Source organism: Schistocerca americana, chromosome 2 (genome assembly GCF_021461395.2).
Source record: "Schistocerca americana isolate TAMUIC-IGC-003095 chromosome 2, iqSchAmer2.1, whole genome shotgun sequence".
Taxonomy (NCBI): Eukaryota; Metazoa; Arthropoda; class Insecta; order Orthoptera; family Acrididae; genus Schistocerca; species Schistocerca americana.
In genome coordinates, this window is record NC_060120.1 from 412,916,910 (window position 1) to 412,938,604 (window position 21,695).

The window sequence follows — 21,695 nt, forward strand, 5'->3', positions numbered from 1 at the left end:
AATTAATAGTATTTTTAATTGTTGTCAGATAACGCGCATACGCAGTGGATGGTCAACCTCAGTGATTTATCCTTTTTCTGTTTAATAATACCCCATTAACGGGCTGAACACTTCTGATTACAATGTCGTCGCTATCCTCATATTTTTGAGATTACGTGTCATCTGAAAAATTAATTTGGTGGTTTTACTAGAAAATGTCCAACCGGTTTTTCCCCTTTTTTGTTTTCTGACAAAAAGCACCATTTGTGTAAAATTTTAACTCTGTACAGTAGTAGCGAAATATTGTATTTCATATAGCCGAACAAACATGACATTTTACCAAGGATTTTGGAGGTCAAATGAATTTCATCCATAGTGGATGCTGTTGAACTGCGTTACTGTTCCTTTATAGGGTGTAGAAAAACCTATTTTGGAGTTTGTTCCTGATTGAAGGCAAAAGGCAGGAATTTCAAGTTCCATGATAATCATTCTCTTCCCCGTAGCGTAACCCTCAACTCATTGAGGTCTGGAAAAAAAAGACAGGTAGATGTGGAGCGGCTCGTCCTGATCCTTCGCATTGGAATGAAAAATGCTTAAGGCCAATCAGAGTACTTTCTTTGATTGCCAGGATATTTTTGCAACTCTAAGAGGTTCCCAAACGTAGTCATAGCTGTCGCACTTACGAAACGCTGTGGGTGGCTAAATGGAACTGAGAGCTCTACAAAGTCTCGCTCTCCCACTTGTGCAGGAAATGAAATCAAAGTATATGATTCTGTAGAAATTCTGACTTGCTTAATATTTGCTGATTTCAATACAATTATGTGCTTTTCAGCGGGTAAGTATATATCTCATACCTTGTAGCTACAAATAGGCCGGACTTTATCGACAACGTCAGTGTAGAAACGGGGGTTAGCGATAATGTGTCATTATAGCAACTATTGTTGCGGAAGTTAATGAATCAGTTAAGAAGGCTATGAGAGTGTTTCTGCTAGAAAAAGTAGGTAAGCAGTTGTTGTCATCTCAATTGGACAGTGAAATGAGTTCACTTAGTTCGAGAAAAATGGACGTAGGAGAATTATAGGTAAAATTTTAAGAAGACTGTATATTGTGGTCTTGAGAATAATGGGCCTAGTAAGTGGGTTAAGGACAGAAACTCCCACCCTGGTTTAATTACGGGTTTCGGAAAATGCTGAGGAAACATGAGTCCGTTGCACTCTTGCCTCAAAAGAGAACGCTCAAATGACGACAAGCAAAGGTTAGTAGAGATTCGTGCATCTGTGAACAGATCTATGCGTGAAGCATACATCATACCTTAGCAAACGACGTGACAGAGAGCCCGAGAAAATTCTGGTCCTATGCAAAATGGCTAAGTGTGACTTGTTGACCAGTCTGGTGTGGCAGTTGAAGATAGCAAATCGAAAGCCGAAGTTTTAAATTTCACGTTCAAGCAATCGTTCATGCAAGAGAATCGTAAAATATACCGTCGTTCGACCATCGAACGGACTCAGCTGCGGACGATATGGTAATAAGCGTCCCTGGCGTAGAGAAACAACTGTAGGAGTTGAAAGCAAATAAGTAACCAAATACGGATGGAATCCCAAATCAATTTTCAAAGAGTACTCTACGGCACTGACTCTTTATTTAGCTTGCATTTATCGGGAATCTGTCGCCCAGGGCAATATCCCAAGCGATTGGTAAAGAGAGCAATTGACTCTTGTGTATAAGAAGGGCAAAAGAACCGAGCCGCAAAATTACAGACCAACATCTCTAACATCGGTCTGCTGCAGAGTCCTTTCAGTTCGAATACAATACATTTTGTTGAGACAGAGAAGCTTATGTCCATGAATTAGCATGGGTTTAGAAAGCATCGCTGCTTCTAAACTCAGTTTGCCCTTTTCTCACATGATACACTGCAAACTGTCGATGAAGGGCAACCGATAGATTCCGTATTTCTAGATTTTTGGGAAGTGTTTGACACGGTGCCCCATTGCAGGCCGTTAAAGAAGGCACGGACTTATGGAATAGCTTCACAGTGGCTCAGAGATTTCTTAAATAATAGAGCCCAGTATGTTGGTCTCGATGGTGAGTGTTCATCACAGACATAAATAATGTGGAGAACAGCTTGGGCAGTAATCTGTGGCTGTATGCTGATGATGCTGCGGCGCACGGCAAGGTGTCGCAGTTTCTCGTTGGTGTGATGCATGACAGCTAGCTCTAAATGTAAAAGAATGTAAGTTAATGCGGGTGAGTAGGGAAATGAAACCCGTAATGTTCGGATACAGCATTACTAGTGTCTTGCTTGGTACAGTCACTTCGTTGCAATATCTCGGCGTAACGTTGCGAAGCGATATGAAATGGAACGAGCATGTGAGGACTGTGGTAGAAAAGGCGAATGGTCGACTTTGTTCTACTGGAAGAATTTTAGGAAATAGTGGTTTATCTGTAAAGCAGAGCGCATGTAGGACGCCACTGCGAACCTATCTTAAGTTCTGCTCAAGTGTTTGGGATGCGTACTAGGTCGGATCAAAGGAAGACGTCGAAGCAGCTCAGAGATGGGTTGATATATTTGTTACTGGTAAGTTCTAACATCAAGCAAGTGTTACTGAGAGGCTTCGGGAACTCAAATGGGAATCTCTGGAGAAAAGGCGATATTCTTTTTGAGGGATTCTGCTGAGAAGATTTAGAGAAACGACATTCGAACCTGACTGCAGAACGATTCTGCTGTCTCCAACATACATTGCACGTAAAGACCAAGAAGATAACATACGAGTATTTAGAGCTCACCCGAAGGCATAGTCTGCCCCTATAGCTGAGTGGTCAGCGTGACGGATTGCCGTCCTACGTGCCCGGGTTCGATTCCCGGCTGGGTCGGGAATTTTCTCCGATTAGGGAGTGGGTGTTGTGTTGTCTTCATCATCATTTCATCCCAACCCGGCGCGCAGGTCGCCCAATGTGGCGTTAAATGTAATAAGACCTGCACCAAGGCGGCCGGACTTGCCCGCAATATGCCTCGTGGCCAATGACGCCAAACGTTCATTTCCGTTTCATCCGAAGGTACAGAGACAGTCTTTTTCCCTCGTTTTATATGCTAGTGGAACAGGAAAGGAAATAACTAGTACCGTACGCGGTACCGTCCACCACGCGCAGTATGCTGGTTTGCGCAGTATCGATGTGCGAGTAGATGTAGACGTTTCAAAAGCGTGAGCACATAAATGTGTATCCACAAATAACTCACCAAAGATTCTTTTAGATCTTGCAGTTTGGCTTCAAGATGGAAAGAAGTGACCCTTATACGATTCCTTTATATCTTGGTCAATGAATTATCATGTCTTTGTTTAGTTTATCTCTTACAATTACACTTTTCCTCATACAACAGTAGCCGGTCACTGCATCAAATACACTTCAAAGACAGTTATTGTGGTAGTTTATTATAGAAATTATTACTGTCAGTACTCCGTGGAGCACGTCAGGAACGCAGATTATGGAATGGGGTCATGGAGCTATGTGTATCTGACCGGAATTTTCTCCATCTTCAAGTGTCTTTGGAGCTGTTATTGTATGTATTTCAGTCCCTAATATTATTTCATGTGTTTATATAGCTTGTTAGCTACATTTGTGTTGTGTATTATCTTGTCTTAGTGCGCATGTCTGGTTTATCTTTTCTTTTCGTATTACTATATTATGTTCCATTTTCTCTATTATCACGCTGCCACTTAGTGTTATTGTTACGTTTGGTCTGGGTGCCAGTCTATACATCCTGTCTATTGCGTATTCTTCTTGTATTATTACTGAAATAGAGTCCATTGTTCTGACTAGGTCTGCCCATTGGTCTGGATTCCTGAGAGAGTTGTACAAGTTGTTGTGTATCATACTTTGTCGTCTGGCATTTGTATGCGCAGTGCTCTGTACTCCTACATGATCAGGGAGCCAATTTTCCTACAAGCGCGTTCTAAGTTCTGGCGGTTGTTCATCCGTCCTTAGTGCATCGGAAGTGTACCATGTGCGGTTAAGAAATGTATCATTCTACGGCTTCAGGTGGCGTGTTTTATTCCTTATCTTTCCCTGGTGTTCGGATCGAAATCCTGCACTCTCCGGCGCTTTTCGCATGTGTCACACTACCTTTGCTATATATTAAACCGCCCTGTCTTAAGATATGGTTTATCGGTGATACTTTCTTCTGCGAACGCTCTTATTTTGTCCCTGAAACGAATCACCATTCAATATGGCGATGTCCACTGGAAAGACGCCAAAGACTACGCAGAGGACTCAAGAGAGATAGTTACAATGGCTCCTCATAGCTGCAGAAGCACACCTCTCGGCCTGCACCTCACAGCAGTCATGATTGTCGCCAGCAGCAATTTCTGTGTCAATTTGCGTACCGCGAAGCATATAAGGGAATCAGAAGTTGCATGGAGGTATATTATTGTAGTGTGTTAGTGAAAGTCTGTAACCTGCAGTTGCCAGTTTCTGTAGTATTTTTCAGCCTGGTCTTCTACTGTTGGTATTGTGGGTCTTGAAGGAAAGACCTTTGTTGATCGCAATTCTCTGGAACCGTGTCACAAGTCTAGCTTTAAGTAACGTGTGAAGTGTTTTCTCCGGGACAGTCGTCAGTTTAATTTGCGTTGAAGTTCGTCACTGGCTTTCTTCACAAGTTGTACTCCGAAGTTGGCCAACACTTCCGCCAGCAGGTGGTCGGCATATGCCAGGATTCCGTCACCGCTGTCAATGCTCCCCACGAGATGTACTAGAGGTTCCGTTGCTAGACCCCAGAAGATGGACTTGAGGTGTGGGTGTGCCTTTGTAATTCTTTTGACCCCATCCCGTTTCTCTTTTGCCCACTCAGCAATCTCGTCCCTACAGTAATCCCGGGGGCTGTGGTACAGTGTGGCCGCTATCAGCAGCTCCCTAAGAAGCGCAAATTTCTGAAGCCGTCAGAGGTTGTCAAATGCTGCTGCGATGTCTGTCGTTATAAGTTACATATTTCTGATCTTTGTTTTCCCTTAGGCGGAGACGTTTTTCTGTCGCGCCGTCAATCGATTTGTTTTCTTCCTAAACTGAGTCTGACGCGGGCTAAGCCCCATTAGCTCACAGATGACTGTGGTCCGTCGTAAAGAAAGCGTTCCTTGACTTTCGGAAGTGTATTCAGTAAGTGTGGTTCTTAATCCGTGACTTTCTTGACGATTATTGTATTTGCTGGTTCCAACACTACGATGTTGTAGGAACTCCACGTGGATGCCATCGGTTTCTCTTTAGTCTTGGTATAGCTTGCGTGACCTCCTCTCACGTAAATGCGCAAGTGACTATTTCAATTCACTAGTCAAGCTGTAGTGTACTGCGCTTAGGTTGAAATCTTCAAAATGGTTCAAATGGCTCTGAGCACTCTGGGACTTAACATCTGTGGTCATCAGTCCCCTAGAACTTAGAACTACTTAAACCTAACTAACCTAAGGACATCACACACATCCATGCCCGAGGCAGGATTCGAACCTGCGACCGTAGCGGTCACGCGGTTCTAGACTGAAGCGCCCAGAACCGCACGGCCACACCGGCCGGCTCACGGTTGAAATGTATCTGATGGTCTATTTATTCAGCGTCATCAGGTGTTTTTGTAGTAAATATTCTACAGTGCCTCTCCACTTGTTTATACATATATTCCTCTGTCTTCATACAGTCTGCCTTCTTATTCTCTGGCATTGTTTGCTAGTTGGTAGTATTTTTCAGCTTTTCTTGTTTTTCTTAGGTTTGAGTGTTCGTGTGACCACGGGATTTTTGAGAGTTTTGATTTATTGTTCATGGTATTGCTGTCCTTTGTGCTGGCTGTATCATTTCGGTCAGTTTACGGATTGTGTAGTCCACGCTTCCTGTAAGTTTTGCAGAGGATACATGGAAATGCCGTTTGGCTAGGGCCTCCCGTCGGATTAAAAAAAAAAGTGTGTGAAATCTTATGGGACTTAACTGGTAAGGTCAACAGCCCCTATCCTTACACAATACTTAACCTAAATTATCCTAAGGACAAACACACACACCCATGCCAGAGTGAGGACTCGAACCTCTGCCGGGACCAGCCGCACAGTCCATGACCGTTGCATTTCAGACCGCTCGGCTAATCCCGCGCTGCCCCCGTCGGGTAGACTGTTCATATGGTGCAAGTCTTTCGAGTTGGCACCACTTCGGCGATAAGGATAACACAACACCCAGTCCCTGAGCGGAGAAAATCTCCGAACCAGCCGGGAATCGAACCCGGGCCGTTAGGTTTGACATTCCGTCGCGCTGACCTCTCAGCTGCCAGGGGCGGACTTGCAGAGGACAATTTGATACGATTTCTCGCTATCTCGGTCCGTGGAGTAAGAGTCTCTCGTTGCATACATCTTCTATTAAGTTGTCTGTCTGTGATTTTATTGTGATCCAATTGTGGTCAATTTATGTGCAAACTTTGTGGGAGGTCTAAATCTCCTATTGGTGTCAGGGCTTCATTATTTACGACAGAGATATCTATTAAGTCTCCGTCAAGCGTTCCCTCGAAAAGTTAGTGGCTGTCCGTCCCTCCCTGTTCAGAATATGTAGATTCTTCAGGGTATGTAGATTCTGTTCAGGTAGTGTATCGTTTACTATTCATCCTCTATCGTCGGTTGTGTTGGGAGAGCCATTACACCGGTTTTTGCGTTAATGTACGCGCACTCTAAAATCTTCTGTGTCTCACCGATTGTGCAAACTTTCCTAATGTAATGTGCCCGCGTTTCTACATATAATGCTATGACTCAAATGTATGTCCCCATAAGAGTTCCATTGTTACTATTTTATTTTGTTACTATTTGCTTGTTACAGTGTTGTCTCATTTTACTTACTACAACATTTTTAGACTATACGTATAACGGCAGTCATTCGGATTTGGTCACCGGTAACTGATATTGTTCTTGGAGGAATCCATGGGAATCGACCATTTCCGGAATAAGGTCACGGTTCTTGGAGAGAAATTACGTCCACATTAAGTTCCGCCGCTACTTCCGTTAATTCTACGCTTATTATCCTACTTCTTCAGATTTTTATAAAGTGTTCTTTATCGTGACGGTCATTTTGTAAAGACATCGCAGTCAGGCGTTGTCTTGGTATGGGAGAAATGAACTTTCAAGTGCACGTACAAGATCTTTATACACTTTGTCGAGTTCTGGCTCTTCAGAGCGACTCTTACAGGTGTTCCCCATTAAGTTACATAGTTCTGCTCATGTGATGTAGTTATACTGCCCATAGTAACATCCTGCTGGCTCAGATGTAGGGCAACAAATTTTATTCCCTTGTGGATGTGTTAATCACTAACCTCTAAACAGTCTGGAAGGTGTCCTTATTTTCTAGTCTGTATAGTCCCTGGTCTTCTTTTAACTTGCCATGGTCTATAGTGGACTAGTTAGGGTTAGCTGCTATTTTTTGTGGTCCCGTGGTTTGTTTTGCATTACCAAGCTAAATATTGCTGTCTTGGGGTAAGCACTTTCCCGTTCTGGAGTAACCAGAATTTTTGAGCGGGTTGATTCGCCATTTGTTTTAGTGACAACTCCTGACACCCAATTATGTGTGATCCAATGTCTGCATTTTGCAGAGTCGTATTTCGAGTCATACCCTGTTTTACGTTATAATGTGTTAGACAATTTTAATCGTAGCACATTGGTTCTGTCTTGGAAAACTGTCACATGCTGGTCTTCAGTCGTGAGACTGGTTTGATGCAGCTCTCCATGCTACTCTATCCTGTGCAAGCTTCTTCATCTCCTAGTACTTACTGCAACCTACATCCTTCTGAATCTGCTTAGTGTATTCATCTCTTGGTCTCCCTCTACGATTTTTACCCTCCACGCTGCCCTCCAATGCCAAATTTGTGATCCCTTGATGCCACAGAACATGTCCTACCAACCGGTCCCTTCTTCTTGTCAAGTTGCGCCATAAATTTCTCTTCTCCCCAATTCTGTTCAATACCTCCTCATTGCTTATGTGATCTACCCATCTAATCTTCAGCATTCTTCTGTAGCACCACATATCGAAAGCTTCTATTCTCTTCTTGTCCAAACTATTTATCGTCCAAGTTTCACTTCCATGCATGGATACACTCCATACAAATACTTTCAGAAACGACTTCCTATCACTTAAAACTATACTCGATGTTAACATATTTCTCTTCTTCAGAAACGCTTTCCTTGTCATTGCCAGTCTACTTTTTATATCCTCGCTGATTCGACCATCATCAGTTATTTTGCTCCCCAAATAGCAAAACTCCTTTACTACTTTAAGTGTCTCATTTCCTAATCTAATTCCCGCAACATCACCCGACTTAATTCGACTACATTCCATTATCCTCGTTTTGTTGATGTTCATCTTATATCCTCCTTTCAAGACACTGTCCACTCCGTTCAACTGCTCTTCCAAGTCCTTTCCTGTCTCTGACAGAATTACAATGTCATCGGCAGAACCTCAAAGTGTTTATTTCTTCTCCATGGATTTTAATACCTACTCCGAATTTTTCTTTTGTTTCCTTTACTGCTTGCTCAATATACAGATTGAATAACATCGGGGAGAGGCTACAACCCAGTCTCACTCCTTTCCCAACCACTGCTTCCCTTTCATGCCCCTCGACTCTTAAAACTGCCATCTGGTTTCTGTACAAACTGTTAATAGCCTTTCGCTCCCTGTATTTTACCACTGCCACCTTCAGAATTTAAAAGAGAGTATTCCAGTCAACATTGTCAAAAGATTTCTCTAAGTCTACAAGTGCTAGAAACGTAGGTTTGCCCTTCCTTAATCTATCTTCTCAGAAAAGTCGTAGGGTCAGTATTGCCTCAAGTGTTCCGATATTTCAACGGAATCCAAACTGATCTTCCCCGAGGTCGGCTTCTACTAGTTTTTCCATTCGTCTGTAAAGAATTCGCGTTAATATTTTGTAGATGTGACTTATCAAACTGATAGTTCGGTAATTTTCACATAGTCAACACCTGCTTTATTTGGAATTGGAATTATTATATTCTTCTTGAAGTCTGAAGGTATTTCGCCAGTCTCTTATATCTTGCTCACCAGATGGTAGAGTTTGGTCAGGACAGGCTCTTCCAAGACCGTCAGTAGTTCCAGTGGAACGTTGTCTACTCCCGGGGCCTTGTTTCGACTCAGGTCTTTCAGTGCTCCGTCAAACTCTTCACGCAGTATCGTATCTCCCATTTCATCTTCATCTACATCCCCTTCCATTTCCATAATATTGTCCTAAAGTACATCGCCCTTGTATAGACCCACTATATACTCCTTCCACCTTTCTGCTTTCCCTTCTTTGCTTAGAACTGGGTTTCCAACTGAGCTCTTGATATTCATACAAGTGACTTTTCTCCAAAGATCTCTTTAATTTTTCTGTAGGCAGTGCCTATCTTACCCCTAGTGAGATAAGCCTCTACATCCTTACATTTGTCCTCTAGGCATCCCTACTTAGCCATTTTGCACTTTCTGTCGACCTCATTTTTGAGATGTTTGTATTCCTTTTTGCCTGCTTCATTTACTGCGTTTTCTTATTTTCTCCTTTCATCAATTAACTTTTTACCTACTTGATCCTCTGCTGGTTTCACTACTTCAACCCTCAGAGCTACTGTGTTTCCTTCCCCCATTTCTGTCAATTGTCCCCTTATGCTCTCCCTGAAACTCTGTACACCCTCTGGTTTAGTCAGTTTATCCGGGTCCCATCTCCTTAAATTCCCACCTTTTTGCAGTTTCTTCAGTTTTAATCTACAGTTCACAACCAATAGATTGTTGCCAGAGTCCACATCTGCCCCTGGAAATGTCTTACAACTTAAAACCTTGTTCCTAAATCTCTGTCTTACCATTATATAATCTATCTGATACCTTTTAGTATCTCCAGGATTCTTCCATGTATACAACCTTCTTTTATGATTCTTGAACCAAGTGCTAGCTATGATTAAGTTATGCTCTGTGCAAAATTCTACCAGACGGCTTCCTCTTTCGTTTCTCTCCCCCAATCCATATTCACCCACTATGTTTCCTTCTCTCCCTTTTCCTACTTTCGAATTCCAGTCACCCATGACTACTAAACTTTCGTCTCCCTTCACTACCTGAATAATTTCTTTTATCTCATCATACATTTCATCAATTTCTTCATCATCTGCAGAGATAGTTGGCATATAAACTTGTACTACTGTGGTAGACATGGGCTTCGTGTCTATCTTAGCCACAACAATGCGTTCACTATGCTGTTTGTAGTAGCTTACCCGCACTCCTATTTTTTATTCATTATTATACCTACTCCTGCATTACCCCTATTCGATTTTGTATTTATAACCCTGTAATCACCTGACCAAAAGTCTTGTTCCTCCTGCCACCGAACTTCACTTAGTCCCTCTATAACTAACTTTAACCTATCCATTTCCATTTTAAATATTCTAACCTACCTCCCCGATTAAGGAATCTGACATTCCATGCTCCGATCCGTAGAACGCCATTTTTCTTTCTCCTGTTAACGACGTCCTCCTGAGTAGTCCCCGCCCGGAGATCCGAATGGGGGACTATTTTACCTCCGGAATATTTTACCCAAGAGGACGCCATCATCATTTAACCATACAGTAAAGCTGCATGCCCTAGGGCAAAATTACGGCTGTAGTTTCCCCTTGCTTTCAGCCGTTCGCAGTACCAGCACAGCAAGGCCGTTTTGGTTAGTGTTACATGGCCAGGTCAGCCAATCATCCAGACTCTTGCCCCAGCAACTACTGAAAAGGCAGCTGCCCCTCTTCAGGAACCACACGTTTGTCTGGTCTCTCAGCAGATACCCCTCCGTTGTGGTTTTACCTACGGTACGGCCATCTGTATCGCTGAGGCACCCACGCTTCCCCACCAACGGCAAGGTCCATGGTTCATGGGGAGGGGGGGGATGCTGAATTTATACCCCATATATTTTCAGACGCATATTGAAATTTTTATTTTGTCTACTCTCGAACAATGTCGAATTAATTCTCATAACAGACTTTCGCTGCAACCTCCTGCAACATCTGTGTTCTTATTTAGAATACAGCCAAAGATGAACAACCGAGGATGTACTTCAGGTTGGAGCGTATCATTTCCCTTAAATATGTATGTAATTTCGTCTAACATTGAAATTCTCTTGCGACGCCGTTGATTTTACCTTTTAAATTCGGCCGTGTCCGCAATATTGTTTTTTACTTGCTCCAGTGTTTTCTGTTTCGTACAAATGCTTAATTTGAGCTAACTACGTCGTTACATGATGACGGTTTGAGTTCTTACTATCCGTAGAAGTGCGAGCCAAATATAAAGTGATCTATGAACACGTATATAACATATTCCAAATGTTTGCTTGTAGCGGATGCATTTGTACCTACGCATACAAACTTTCCCAATAGTACGTGGTCACAATACTTCACACGTTCTATGCCATCACTTAGCACCTGTATTAAAATCTAGAGCTATATTGGCAAGGAAATTGCTATTACACATAAATCTATTTAGGAATATGAATTGAGATAGAATTATAAAAAATAATTTTTTCAGTGACTGAAGTTAAATGTAGTTATGGGATAACTACTTCCATATGTTCTTTTCGGATATGAAAATCCACTTTCGAGCATAATCACGGCGGCGAGTTCGTATTTTTACGTTCCAAGTCTCCTTAATCACACGTCCAGTCATTTCCAGCCACTACCTTAGTACCTGCATTGTTGACACTAGACTGCCACTATTGCAGATATCGTTGAGAAGAGTGTCAGTTTGAAGAGCGCCAGTGATGAGCTCGAATTATGGCCACAGAACATCTTAAGCGCATACAAGTCAACATGGAGTTTACTACTACTACAAATAAGTTTTCTATTCTTACGTTACATATTTCCCCCCCCCCCCCCCCCCCCGCCCCTTCATATGTTGTTACCCCGTTTTTACTTTAACAATGCATTAATAATTGTTTCTACTGAGAGTGATGTAGTGTTTACTTTTTACAGGCAGGCACATAAAAGACATGGAATTCCAGCCGTGGGGAGTTAACCAGCCGGACAACAACGACCAAGGGAGGCCAGAGAACTGCCTGTCTCTGCAAGGTATAGGCGCATTAAATGACGTGCGCTGTGATTCGGAACTGCCCTTCATCTGCGAGATAGTGCCTATATGATGCGCTCAGGTTCCCAGAACACAGGTCTGAGGGCGCAAGCGTCGCCCTCCCTCCAAACAACGAATAAAGGAAAGTTACTCGGAAGGCACGGGCCTAATCTCCGATATAACTAAACTGGTTGATGCACAGAGGAACTCGTATATGTGACATGTGAATAAAGATTTCGCTGTAAACAGCAGTAGTTGTCATTTTCCTCTTAACCTAGTGTTTCTGACCTTCATTTTTTCCATCTGACAAGATGATTGTCATCAGTGTTTTTCATTGAATGAGCAATGGAACTTCGTTATTAATTTCTGTTTCCTTTCCTTTATTTAACAAATTCGTAGAATAAATCGAATGTTAAACTGTCAGATGCAACCTACGTTCTATTATCCAGACTTTTCTGTCTCATATCAGTTATGATTTACGTATTTACATACAGTCTGCCGGCCGGCGTTACAGTCTGGAACAGCGCGACCGCTACGGTCGCAGGTTCGAATCCTGCCTCGGGCATGGATGTGTGTGATGTCTTTAGGTTAGTTAGGTTTAAGTAGTTCTACGTTCTAGGGGACTGATGATCTCAGAAGTTAAGTCCCATAGTGCTCAGAGCAGTTTGAACCATATACAGTCTCTGCTTACCACAAACAATGGCTACTAAATAAATTCACTTTCAGCTTCCTTTTCATTATTAAGTTTCCTCCTTATAAAACTTGCGTGTCACCACCGATGTTATGTTAAACATATTTCTGTCAATGATGTTAACATTTACTACGTGGAGATACGTAAATTATCATAGCCTTGTCTTAATCATCTCTGAAGATCTACTAATCTCATCTCATAAAATTACTATCACTTTTTTGCCGGACCATATCCAAACCAATTGTTCGTTGCTGCCTAACAGTTGTGTTGAGTGTCAATTAAAAGTGCTTAAGTATTAGATGAAGTACTTACTTAGACATTTAGATTATCCATTTAAGAGCCACACTTGTCGCTGTTCAGCAGTGGCGATAGTTGTTGAGGTAATGTGACGAGTCCTCGACGCTTTCTCTCTCTTTTTTTTAATAATAAAAAAGTGCGAGGTGCTACCAAACTATTAATTCCTGAGAGTGTATTTATTGTTCCTACAAAGGCATGTGCGGGAGTACCATTATTTAGTTATTTCAGTCGATTTCATCATTTTGGTGAGCTGCATTTATCATAAGGGAATCTGAAAATTTAGTTATGCACTACAGCGATTTCTGATAATGTTTAATAAGTGACAAAATGGAAAATATTTACTTTAAATGCACAAATTCTGTATAGGGGAGGGCTACAAATCGTAATTCGTAGCCGGCAACGGCGCTCAACATTGAGAAAACATTTAATAACCGGTTCTTGGAACCATCGATGTATATAATTAAAAACAATTCAGAAAACTCTTGTAAGAAGACATTCACTTCTCCAATCCTTATTATTCAATTTCTAAATAACCAATTCTCCGCACCTAAGATAAAGGATTTCCCCAGTCAAGAAAGTCTTTTGGATATTATCGTGCACAAATCGAGATATTCCAGTCCAGCCCGACTGGAAGATAGCAGTTTCACCAGGTAACAACGGCGAAAAGGATTATCCCTTAACCACAGAAGGCTAAGATAGATTCAAGGACTACGACTTTCTCTGAGTGCAGGAAGAACGAACATTAACGGTGGGCTACCGCAGGTTACAAGGTGGCTGCACAGAGCAGGCAAGCGTGAAACTGTAATTAGAATACGACCAATTACACAACCTTCCTAACAACCAAGAAATCGACAGCCCATATCACCATATCATCAGAAACACAAAGAAACTATACAACAAGGACAATACCGATTGACTAGAATAGACTTCAAGAGACCTTTACCGAGCTATCAAATCGCAGGTATCTCCCTATTTAGCACAAACACTTTAGCTGCAGGGACCCGATATCTTTAGTTGCTGTGAAATTTTTGTACGAAGTGCTTTCCGGTGTGCCCTGAAATTGCACAAAATCTGTAAAACTTAAATTTTAATAAAAATGTTAAAATTTGTGTGAAATATTATGGGACTTAACTGCTAAGGTCATCAGTCCCTAAGCTTACACACTACTTAACCTAAATTATCCTGAGGACAAACACACACACCCCTGTCCGAGGGAGGACTCGAACTACCGTCGGGACCAGCCGCACAGTCCACGACTGCAACGCCTAAGACCGCTCGGCTAATCCAGCGCGGCTAATTTTAATAGGAACAATAACTTCCAATTCGGCATTAAGCAACGTGTATAACCTGCCTTCATAAGTACTGGAGTAATCACATTAAAAGAAGTGAAAGATTTAGTTACTTTGTTATTATTTTCACTCATTCTTTCTCAGTTGCTACTTTTACGCTGTTTATGATGTAGGTAACAGTAACTGTTATTCATTCTTTACAACAAAGATTTTGTTACTGACTTTGACCAGAAATGTTTCAGATCCCCAGTGGGACCCCCATACTATACCGCTCTCCAATCTCCCGCTTCCTCAGCACCCCACTCTACTGCTAGAACGCGCAGCAGAAGAGGGGACAACAATGGTGGCGGGCGCCCTGTTGCCAACGGCCACAGCTGAGGGCCGCGCATTATAAGCTACAGCTATCGATTCCGTAAATTATCGCATTAACAGGCTATGCCAGTACAACAAAGGATGCCACAAATACAGACTTTTGAAGCCAACCGTTGTTTTCCACTAGAGAAGTCTAAATATAATAATCACATAATCAAAGAATCAACAAAACCATCTCATATCCGACCTAGTGCTGCCAGAAGGAATATCACAATACAAACATGGCTGAAAAACGTAGTATAGTGGACAACGTTAGTTTCCACGATTCTGTCAGTCCAAAATAAGGAACAAGTAGCATGGAAATTACCAGTCTCCTGACAACCAGTTGGTCACTTTTACCTAAATATATATTTTTTCTCCTTCTTTGTATTATCTGCAGTATTTGAGACTCGACAAGTAACGGAAGGTGTGACAAAATGCCCAGGACGGGAAAAATGACAATGAAACTTTTTTGTCTTGGATAGTGCTACTGCATGCCGAGAAGTGGTTAAACTAGTACTAACATACACATCATTGTTGTGAGTGAGTCTGACACATGAAGCTTGATCCGTGTATCTTTTAGTAAAAGATTTCCTGATGTTCACTTGTCTGATGGAAGGTAGGTCAGGGCATCCGTAGCTGTTGAAAGGCTTGATATTAAGAAGAATTCCATAGACAGCTGGCAAAATTTTTGTTATATTGATATACAAGGTTTCGCGGTGTAAAGCCGCATCATCAGGTGCAACAATGTTATAAGATGATAGGTGTTCCTATCGCTCAATTATTTTATAATGGCGAACGAAGGCTGACAAACACACAATACATTAATTTCGTAAGAACTGCTAGTGGGTGGATCATGGAGTTTAGACCCTTGTTTTAAAATTTGCCTGCGTCGGAGAAACGTCACGAAGAAACTGGCGTTGCTGAGGATAGGAACGGCCTGCACAAGCGATTAAGACGATCTCATCATTCGTCCGCCAATATAAGGTAGACAATACTCACTGAATAATATAACTCAATCAGGAGCGATGGATACTCATATGACCTAACATTGTTGCACATGATGAGGACTTTGGCCGCAAAATCTGTTGTGTATCAACAATACAAGAATTTTACCAGCTGTCACTGGAATTCTCCTTATCATACGTCATATGCGTTTTCATATTACTTCATTGAAACGCAGAGTAATACTTTTCTACAATATCAGTATTTAAACCACATATTTTGGCTTACAACTTAAGTTTGTTGTTGTTTATTTCAGCCTTATAGCTGCATCTGTGAACGATTAACGCCGACATGACGTCCGATCGGAAAAATTGGCTACACTACTCGTCGGGAGAAGTGGCCAGGGTGGCCGTATCACATACACACTGTACATAATACACCGTCCAGTCACGTTAGTGTGACTACCTGTCGGAAGCCTGAGGAACCACCTTTCCAGCGGTGCCAATAGCGATGTGGAGCCACGCCGATTCTAGAGCCGTGGCCACATACGCTAGGCTTCTTTGTAGAGGATCCACTGCCCCGAACAGCCCGATCGAGGTAGTCATGTAGATTATCGACTGGGTATGAATCCGGGCAGTTTTGTCGCCAGCAGCCGGCCGGAGTGACCGAGCAGTTAAAGGCGCTACAGTCTGGAACCGCACGACCGGTACGGTCGCAGGTTCGAATCCTGCCTCGGGCATGGATGTGTGTGATGTCCTTAGGTTAGTTAGGTTTAAGTAGTTCTAAGTTCTAGGGGACTTATGACTACAGCAGTTGAGTCCCATAGTGCTCAGAGCCATTTTTTTTGTCGCCAGCACAGTAAATTAAACTCATCCTGATGCTCTTAGAAACCGCGAGTACACCGCGAGCAGTGTGACATTTTGCTGGTAGGCGTCATCGTGCTGATCAATAACAGTCTGCATGTGGGGGCGGTGGACGAGGGCCCTTAAGTTCAGATGCACCCTATTTGTGTTAATCCATTGTGCCTTTCTGGGTGACGAGCTCACACAGGGATTGCCACAAAATCAGCCCCCAGACCACAACCCTCTCTCCTTCTCCTGGACTCTTCCGGCGACTGTTGCAGGGCGTTTTCTTTCAACAGTTTCACGCCGTTCGAACATAAAACGTGGTTAATCTGAAAAGGCCGCCGTGGCAACTCGATGGACGTCCAGTTGCGGTATTGACGTGCAAATTCGACTCTTCTTCACTAATGAAAAACAGCACTGGCGCAGAAATCAGGCGCTTGCTGTATGAAGCTCATACACAGCAACTTTCGCTGAACGAACGTTGAGGAGACACACTTGATAGCCCGTTGGTTCATCTTGGCGGTCAGTTGAACGTCTCTTCGCCCGTACACATCTCCGTACCCGTGGTTCATCTCTGGCACTGTGCTCGTGGTGCACCACAGTTGACGAAGCGCCACTTTTGGACAGCGCCATTTTCCTACGGACGGTAACCTTTAGCCACCGCAGCACGCGAACGGTTTACAAACTTGTCCATATCAGAAATGCTTCTTCCCCTGGCCGTGCCCTTTTGGACGTCAGGTGAATTTCTCAGTTTCTGCATTACGTCAACGACTGCTATATTTTCCGTGTTCTCTGACACGTTTTATATGATTGTACCCTCTACTGCTAGTGCTGTGTGAATTTACTGCATGGTCACGTCGAACGTAGGCGGTGGTCTCATTAATGTGACTGGAGCATGTACTACAGATTGATTTCTAAATATATTCACATATCAAATTATCATCTGACATAATTACCCTTTGTGCCGACTTTGAATTAAGACATAAAGAAACTACAGACAGTGGCTGCGAGAGGGCGTTGATATAAATGGATGGGGAAAGTTAAATATTTGTGCCGGACCACGATTTAAACTTGGCTCTTCTGCTTACTAGGCAGATGCATTGACCACTAACCCATCCGGGCACAGCCTCGCGGGATTAGCCGAGCGGTCCAGGGCGCTGCAGTCATGGACTGTGCGGCTGGTCCCGGCGGAGGTTCGAGTCCTCCCTCGGGCATGGGTGTGTGTGTTTGTCCTTAGGATAATTTAGGTTATGTAGTGTGTAAGCTTAGGGACTGATGACCTTAGCAGTTCAGTCGCATAGGATTTCACACACACATTTGAACATCCGGGCACAGTGGTCATTACTACTGCACGAACTACCCAAGCACACCTCCCGTCAGACAAAAATTATCCAACTTATCCATATACTACTAATGTTGTGACCCTTGTGCATTATCCTCATTAGTTGTGGCGTTTCACCGATTCCCGTAAGGGTTCGAGCCTGGTTTGCATCCACGCTGAATAGATCATTGGCCGTCTTTGTCTTACGTGTATACGGGGTGTCTGTTTTTTCGCACAGACAATATATATATATATGGAGATCGCTCATGCTGGAATAAAAGGATAAATTTTGAAGTGTGAAAAGTAAAAAATTTTAACCGAAAACATAATCCAACTACTTACAATACTTGTTAAAGTATGAAAGGTAAATTTTTTTAAACGTATTCTAGCTATTTACAATTATTGTTATTTCATAATTGAGAGCAAGCTACTTATAGTGACCCTGAGAGAAGGGAGAGTGTCTGGGATTGATGCCGCAATACTTTAAAGTCTGTCCTTGTGCTTTGTTAATTGTAGGCTACTCTAATTGGAAATTACAGGTTTTAAATTGAGATGGAAGTTCAGTAGAGATCAGTGGTATTCTGGGGATAAACAGGGTGTGTCTTTGTACTGTCGAATTATCAGTTCGGCTTGGATGTTGTTATCCGATAGCTGTTTGACGATCATCCTTGCCCCACTACATAGTTTTGGCAAGTTTAGATTTGTGGACCCAATTTTAAGTCTAAGGCAGTATAATGGCATTCCTAGTACTTGCAAAGAGTATAGAAATTGTATAGGGAAGTTCACACTTTCTTCAACATTTGCTACCGTGTCGATCGACTTATACGTTCCCTATACAACAGGAATTTTGTTTTGAGCATTAAAGATGATATAATCGACAACATTATCATTAGTTGCAAAAATTTCCCTTTCAAATAGCCTATCGGGATTGCTGTAGTTATGAGCGATGTTTGGATAAATTTGGTCGATGAATTCATTTTCAGCAGTGGCAGAAATCACTTTCGAGTTTAATGAGGACGGTGATATAGTCAGTAGGGTAAGTGCCTTCGCCTGTTTGTAAATGTTTCGTCTTTCGGTAGTCCAACATTTTTTATTGGTCACAGTATTTCTATGTGTGGCCAGAGATGTGATTTTTTAAAGCATGCATTAATCTCGTCTGCCGGTGTTGACTCAGGGATAACTGGAAATGTGCGTCGAAAATCCGTTGACAGTAAGAGTAGAACTCCTCCCATCACTTCCTGCAAAGTTTTGTAATGTTCTGTCCATGGTTTCGAGTGATTTTTAAAGTTCGTAGTCTATTGGTCCCAGAAGTAATTTTAGCTTGCTTTACAAATTCAACCCGCCCAGATGCTCTTGAGATTTTACATACCGAGGATTGGTACATATTCAATGGTAGTTTTAGGGCCGAATGGGCAGTTCGTCCTCTTTCCATAGGTGTGGCTACAGTGCCGGATTATCCCAGTGCATGTGTGATTTGATGTTTAGCACATATTTGCGGCAGCAATAGTAGAAACGTTTTCCAGGTGCCGCTTGGTGCGTCCAATTAAATAATTCCGCCAATGTTCTTGTCGATCCCGTCCGAGATAACGTAAATTTCCTTTGATTGTCATTGAGGAGTGGTTTGTTGTGAGCAATGTATTGAAGTAGTTCGTTGACATTGTAGCTTTTTCTTCTTTGTAATTTCGAAGTTTAGCGCACTGATAGCATCATTTCGTGGTGCTTGAATCCCAAGTTGTACTAAGGACTGTTTTTTTTTATTGCTTAACATTTACCTTCTAAGCGGATTATTACAAATAATGAACATAGTGGTGTTATCTTGTCTTTCTAGCTTAAGTTGAATCGTGCTTGGGTAGCTCAGTTGGCAGAGCACTTGCCCACGAAAGGCAAAGGTCCCGAGTTCGAGTCTCGGTCCGGCACACAGTTTTAATCTGCCAGGATGTTTCAAAATTTTGTATGACTAAAACTACTCTTCTGGTCTTCCCAGCTACTTAAGATTGGTTCAAATGGCTCTGCGCACTATGGGACTTAACATCTGAGATCATCAGTCCCCTAGAACTTAGAACAACGAAAACCTAACTAACCTAAGGACATCACACACATCCATGCCCGAGGCAGGATTGGAACCTACGGCCGTAGCGGTCGTGCGGTTCCAGACTGAAGCGCCTAGAACCGCTCGGCCACACCGGCCGGCCCAGCTACTTAAGAAAACAGTAATGAAATGGTAACTGGTTTGTTTGCATGCTTGAACGCCAATAGTGCGTCAGACGACGACAGCATAAGCCAGGCTGTTCCAGCCCGCCCTGCTGCGCAGAGCCTCGTCGCTCACTGTGCACCGCCAAATGGGCCGGCAGGCCACTGACGAGCCTTGTGATCTGTCTCCGGCGCCTTCCCCTCCTGTCGGAACAGCCTATTTAAAACACATGCACTGTCTCTATTCAGTGGCAACGTGCTGCTTAGATGTGGTGAAATATTTCGCGGTGACAGTATATTTGTGGAAATTCAAGCATGCCGAAGGTAGCCAACTCTGAATATTCTCTGATTCGCCAGTGTTTACAAGAATTTTATGATTTCTCTACAGAAGGAAGAGTTATTCACTGCACTGTGTGGAACAAAGACGTAACTAAAGTGTTAACCTTTTATCTGCTACGCCCACTCAGAGAACAGTGATGCCACTGATTTTCCCGGGTTAACTTGGACCAGACGCATGCGAATTTAAAAATGTTTCTAAACATTTAATATAGATTAGTTTTGCTAAGTAGATCTCGTACGTAAGTTCTTCCACAAAGTATTTCTCATTTCTTTTTGTTTTTAGGTAGGTTGTGTACAGAGGTCGCATTTAAGTCAGCATGTTGCAGGCAAATTTAATAAGTCAGACTTGAAACAAAAGTTTGTAACTGAACCAAATGCCACAAACAAAAACGAATTTCATCCTGACCTGTGTCTAGCCATTGTTGCAGCAAACATGCCACTCAATGCAGTTGAAAACAGTCAGTTCAAAAGTTTTCTAGAGAAATACTTTCACCGCAGCATTCCATCAGTGGTGGCCGAGCGGTTCTAGGCGCTACAGTCTGGAACCGCGCGACCGCTACGGTCGCAGGTTCGAATCCTGCCTCGGGCATGGATGTATGTGATGTCCTTAGGTTAGTTAGGTTTAAGTAGTTCTAAGTTCTAGGGGACTGATGACCTCAGAAGTTAAGTCCCATAGTGCTCAGAGCCATTTGAGCCAGCCATTTCATCAGAAACCACACTGAGAAAGAACTATTTGGATACATTATATGAAAATACATTGAGCAGGATAAGGGAAGATATAGGTGAATCATACATGTGGATCTCTGTCGATGAGAGAACTGAGAGACAAGGTCGATATGTGGCTGATTTGCTTGTTGGAGAGTTAGATCCTGACACTCGCTTTGTGCCTCATCTGATTTGCAGCTAGGAGTTAAAGACTAATTGTTTCCACAATTGCTCAGTTTGCTAATAGAGCCCTGAAATTACTTGCCCCATCAGTCTAGATGAAAATAAAGTACTTGCAGTCTACACTGATGCAGCTGCATACATGATTGCCGCTGTTAAATTGTTGAAAGTCTTTTACCCAGCCTTGCTCCATACCACATGTCTTTCCCGTGCCATGAATCGTGTAGCTGACACGACACGTCTCGAATTTCCGCATGTATATAAGCTACTTTCAAACATCAGAAAGGTTTTTATTAAAGCACCTACAAGAATCCAGTTATTTCGAGAGGAACTTCCTACGTACCACTTCCGCCACAAGCCATACTTATCGCTGGGGAACGTGGCTAGAGGCCGTGGAATATTACAGGAAGGATTTGGAAGACATTAAGAACATTGTACTTCAATTGCGGGAGGAAGCAGGGAGCATTAATTCAGCTAAAGATCTTCTAAAG

At 42.6% G+C, this 21,695-nt stretch overlaps 1 protein-coding gene across 1 annotated transcript in view; it reads left to right on the forward strand.

Moving 5' to 3' along the window:
* The window catches only part of LOC124595525 (macrophage mannose receptor 1-like), a 67,048-nt gene extending 54,803 nt beyond the window's left edge, over positions 1-12,245 (forward strand). Inside the window, exon 6 of the mRNA XM_047134294.1 lies at positions 11,958-12,245. Coding sequence (XP_046990250.1) covers positions 11,958-12,124 — 167 coding nt within the window. The 3' untranslated portion in view covers positions 12,125-12,245. The remainder of the gene's footprint in view (positions 1-11,957) is intronic.
* Positions 12,246-21,695: the final 9,450 nt, after the last annotated feature.